We start from the raw sequence: 4,751 nt of genomic DNA on the forward strand, positions 1-4,751 counted from the left end.
CCTTATATGAAAATATAAATATGACAAGTATAAATAAATAATAAATAATCAGGGAAATAATCACTTAAGGACTGATGACCTAGAGCTAAGTTTTTAACATCCTTGCTTAATACTACAAAATATATGCTTAAGTAATTCAGTAAATTTTGTGGCTAAAGCAGAAATCAGAAACTTCTGAAATGACCACAGGTGAGTGTGCAAGGCTGATGTGACATCTTAGTGAGTGAGAGTCCTTTCAAGGTGAGTTCAGATCTCCACCCATCTTTCTTAACCTTTCTTGCAAGCTGGTTGATGACGAGAGGGCTTTCATCATCTCCACTCTGAGGATTTCCCAGGCGCAGTCGCTGTATCCCTTCTCTTGCAGGTAGACATGGATGCCCTGGAAGTACCTCTTCACAGCCAGGGTGGGGCCCGTCCTTCCCAGGGCAGAGTCTTCCTCTCCCATCACCTGCCCCAGGCAGGCGTCCAGGTCTTCCAGCTGCTGATGGAGTCCAGTGCGGAGCTGCTCCAGGAGGGTGGTGTCCCAGGCAGCAGAGGAGCGCTCTGTGTGGAAGAGGTTGAAGCTCTGCTGGAGCATCTCGTGGAGCACAGAGAGGGCCTGGGCCTCCTGGAGCTGGCCGCCCTCCACCATCTCCTGGGGGAAAGCGAAGTCTTTTCTGTCCTGCAGACAGAAGCGAGGGGAGAGTCTCCTCATTTGGCCCAGGAGCCTGAGGTTCTTCCTGCCAATCAGCATGTGGTTCTGAGACAGGTCACAGCCCAGGGATCCTCCCAGGCTGTAGCTGACCAGAGCCAGGGCCATGAGTAGAGAGAGCACGAAGGCCATGGGGAAGATGCGGCTGCTGCTGGGCTGGCTGAGACGGCGTCTGGGGGAACCTTGAGGTAGGTTCTCTGATGCCATGCTTTCTAAGTGAGGCCATTAAATAGGGAACATGTAGTTTTCATTTTCTAGTCATTTCTCTACACTTTTACTTCCTTTTTTGATTTTCATTTATGTATTCACAATATGATCAAATAAAATGTCATCAATCTAAACTATTAATATTGTGTATTTCCCAATAACTTCCTATGTGCCCATCCAAATGGATATTTATCAATCAAATGAGAAGGTCTTTTTCTTAACTCAGGAGTGACATATGTGTGTAATTACACACATTATTGCTTTTTGTCTCTCATGCTGTTCTCCTCTTGTCCATAAACACATCTGCAGCCCTGATCTTAGGCTCCACTTTTCCCTCTTACTTTACATAGGAAACCAGGCTCCCTCAGCTCTGTATTTCTGTATTTATAAAGTATTTACCAGTTCACTCTGGTAATTAAGCTCTTTGAAATAAATGATGTTTGTCTTTAGTGTTTGATTTAGAGAAGATTCTGAATATTATGAGTCCATGAGCTCCCCCCATGTTTCTCTTCCTTCTAGTACACGTTCCTGCAGATCCATGAGGTTTTGCTTCAGGGAACCACGGAGTCAGGACTATTGCAGACATGACGCTTTCCTTCCACCATTTCCATACTGGAGACCTGTTGTCCTTCACTAGCTGGGCCAATACCCGCAGAAGAATCCTGGTTCTTGTCAGGGAACATGGGTGAGGAGACTAATTCCAGGATGATTGTGTTTCCCCAGCAGCACCTCACTCTCAGGGAGAGATCACATGGCGCCACCCCCTGTCCTCTGGGTGACAGAGTTCCCTTGCTCACCTGCTGGACTCCCTCCCTGCAGACAGGCTCACCACAGCCTGAGGATGTGAAAAATCTCCTTTCTGTGGAGGGCTTGTTTACTTGTTGGGAAAATAGATGGTCTTCCTAAACCCCCACCTTCTCCTCTGGAATGTTTGTGTGAAGGACCCGAGTTCCCAGTGGTGACCCCTCTTCTCCTGGCCCATATCTCCAAGTGTCCTAAGTGTCAGTATTGCCCATATGCTGAGAGTAGGGTGCATTTGTGCAAGTAGACAGAGGAATTATCAACTGCCATTATTTTACCTTAGTAGAGAGATAATTTTTATTTTACAAGGATAGATTTTATCATTCTACTCTCTTAATTTTTGAACACGTGTGATGTTCAGAGTTTCTGAGTTGGAGGAATGAGATTCAGTGGTGGTGCTGTCTCTCATCAGAAGTTTATGTCACAGAACCCAGTGAGCTTCAGCTGCTCCTTCAGTCAGTTGATTCCACTGGCTTCCTTGTTCCTGTGTCTCTGTCTTCCTCTGAGAATGCAGGGCAGTGAGATTCACGCTACTCAGTCAGGGGAAATAGCCTTCTTCCTTTGCTTGTGGGTGATTCTTCAGTTGAAGTTGTTTTAATTTATGTTGACATACTGGACAAGATGAGTCTCACTGCTCCTGCTCTAGTCCTAATTACATGATGAGGTGAGAACAATAAAAGGAAGTAAAGAAAGCCAGAGGGGCTGTACTCTATCATTTTCAAGACTTTAGATTTTTTTGTTTTCTTTGCACCTTTCCTAGAAAGTAAAATTCGAGAATGAGAAAACAAATGTAGACCAAAAGAAAACCCAATGTCAATCTAAATGTCATGAATATGAAAAAAAGGGAAGTGGCTTTCCCCTGACACAATGACGTATTCTGAGTTAGCAAACTTCAGTGCAGCACAGCTGGGGACGTGCTGAGGCAGAGGGAAGGATGAGGCCAGTATGAACAACAGAAAGGCTGGGACAGAGCTGGGTCTGCCAGAAACTCAATGAAGGAAACGTTCTGGGTCGGTTGACTGCCCTTTGCTTTGCAAGATCAGTGGCCTCATTTTTCTTTCATTTAATCCGTGTAAGATCAGTTTCAGGAGAGAAGGAAGAAGTCACAGCCATCAGCTCACAAGGAACTGAGAAGCAGAGCCTCAGCTGGTGAACACTAACCCTCTCTGGCAGAATCGTGGGGACCAGCCTTGCTGAGCATCTGTCCTGGTGATAGATCCGCTCAACAATGAGGCGATGCTTTGTGAAAGCTAGAATTAAATAAAAGGGAATCAGGTAATTCCAAAGATCATTATGTTAATTTGGGTAATAGTAATCATAATATTAAAAAGTAATAACTGAAGTTGGTTTGCTACTGATGGACTTGCCATTTTAAGCTCTTTAAAATATTAACTCAGTTCTCTCATTAACCCTATTTTGGATCACACCATTTATACAACTGGAGAGAAATATCAATCTGGAGCATTGAACTATTCCCAATGTACCAAATACATAGGTACACCTAAGGAGCTTTACAATGATTTGTCTGAACAAGCCCATTAAAAAGACTGAAGGGTTCACATGAACATGATACTGGGAAACCAACAAAATAAGCTGAAGGAGGAGAATGAGATGACAAAAGCCCTTAATCCCCTGCAAATGCTAAATGGCTTTGTGGGGCAGTAAGGGAGGTGGTCTTAAGTCTAGAGAAATCTCCTTAAGGTCTAATCAAAACAGACAAAATTGCTATTGAGTAGTTAGAGGGGAATAGATTTTTCTGCTAATTGAAAAAAGAAAATAAATGAGGTACTTTCCTACAGGTGAGGATCTGGCCCTTTCACACTGTGACCTGGATTCAGTCCCTGGTATGAAAAATGAGATCCACAAGCCATGAGGCGGTAAATCTAAGATTTTATGAGTGATTTCTTCAATGAGATATAGTAAAATCACTTTATTAACCCTATAAGAGCTGACCCCTGGGATCTTTGTATGGCTTGAGCCTTCTGCAACTGGCTGCGACCCAGCGCCTCCTGGGGAATGCGAAGTCTTTTCTGTCCTGCAGGCAGGAGGAAGGGGAGACACTCCTCAGTTGTCGCAGGAGCATTAGGACCCTCCCGTTGGCCAGGCTGTGGGTGTGAGGCAGGTGGCAGCCCCGAGAGCAGATGGCGTTGCAGCTGAGCAGCAGCAGGGCCAGGAGTAAGGACCAGGCTGCGGCCATCGGGGACCTTGCAGATGCTTCAGGCCTGGGGAGGTGGCTGACTCTGTGAACCTGCTTTCTAGGTTCTCTGAAGACCTTCCTTCAGGCCTGGGGCTTAAATAGGAGCCCATGGTTTCCATTTTCTGAAAGTTCCCTCTTACTTTCTACTTTTGTTTTTGCTTTTCAATTTGCACTCTTCAGATGGGTTAGGACAGCATTTCTCAAACTGTTTTTCATTATTGCCTCCCCTTCCCTATTGACAGAGTCTTCTGAGATATTTTTTTCCTAATTACCCCACCATGAAATTTTACCAGCACAGTTATGCTGTGGATCCATCTTTGCACTCCATGCATATCTTTATACATAAGAAAAGAAAACGCAAAACTCCTTGTTGTGTTCACCCTAGGGGTTAACAATGCCATAAAATGAAAGGTGTACATTAAATGTAAAGCTGTTGAATTTTATTTAACTTTATGAATGAGTTTGACGAATGACTTTTAATGGAGAATATTTACTTATAGTGTACCAAAATTTACTTACTATTGTACCAAATTACATATTCACATGAAATTCATTTTAAAATGTATGATAATACCACAGTATAGATAGACTTAAAAAGTCTTTCAAAACTCAAAATCATTGAAAATCTTAAATTATTTTCTTATTATTTATCTTGAAGTACTTTTAACTTTCCTTCATATCAGAAACCAATTTTTAATTCCCTGGCTACTCAATATTCATCTCTGTTTTATCAACATTTCTTTCTCTTTAACTCTTGTCATGCTTTTATGCATACTCTTAACAACTTTGATAGGGATAAGTAATAAAATACCATGATATCTCGCCAATGGAAGAACGTGAAGAGGAACTAAAGAG

At 43.1% G+C, this 4,751-nt stretch overlaps 1 protein-coding gene across 2 annotated transcripts; it reads right to left on the reverse strand.

The window, feature by feature from the left end:
• Nucleotides 1-201: 201 nt before the first annotated feature.
• LOC108635454 (interferon omega-1-like) lies at nt 202-3,896 on the reverse strand. Of its 2 annotated transcripts, XM_018045580.1 has the most exons (2): nt 3,781-3,896; nt 202-707 (listed from the first exon to the last, which is right to left on the reverse strand). In XM_018045580.1, exons 1-2 carry the CDS (start codon nt 3,894-3,896, stop codon nt 236-238), a joined length of 588 nt encoding a protein of 195 aa, XP_017901069.1. In that variant the 3' UTR covers nt 202-235. The 2 variants fall into 2 exon arrangements, with proteins under 2 accessions (XP_017901069.1, XP_017901068.1); XM_018045579.1 differs by lacking the exon at nt 3,781-3,896 and having other exon boundaries at nt 202-873.
• Between the last annotated feature and the right edge of the window lie 855 nt (nt 3,897-4,751).

Source organism: Capra hircus, unplaced genomic scaffold, assembly GCF_001704415.2.
Source record: "Capra hircus breed San Clemente unplaced genomic scaffold, ASM170441v1, whole genome shotgun sequence".
Classification (NCBI taxonomy): domain Eukaryota; kingdom Metazoa; phylum Chordata; class Mammalia; order Artiodactyla; family Bovidae; genus Capra; species Capra hircus.

What these genes read in the sequence shown, in the direction of transcription:
- LOC108635454 (XM_018045580.1), bottom strand. Translation starts at nt 3,896, where the DNA reads ATGGCCGCAGCCTGGTCCTTACTCCTGGCCCTGCTGCTGCTCAGCTGC. An exon ending in GCCAACGGGAGGGTCCTAAT is followed by an intron (nt 708 to 3,780) that starts GCTCCTGCGACA and finishes GAAGAACCTCAG; the next exon opens with GCTCCTGGGCCAAATGAGGA.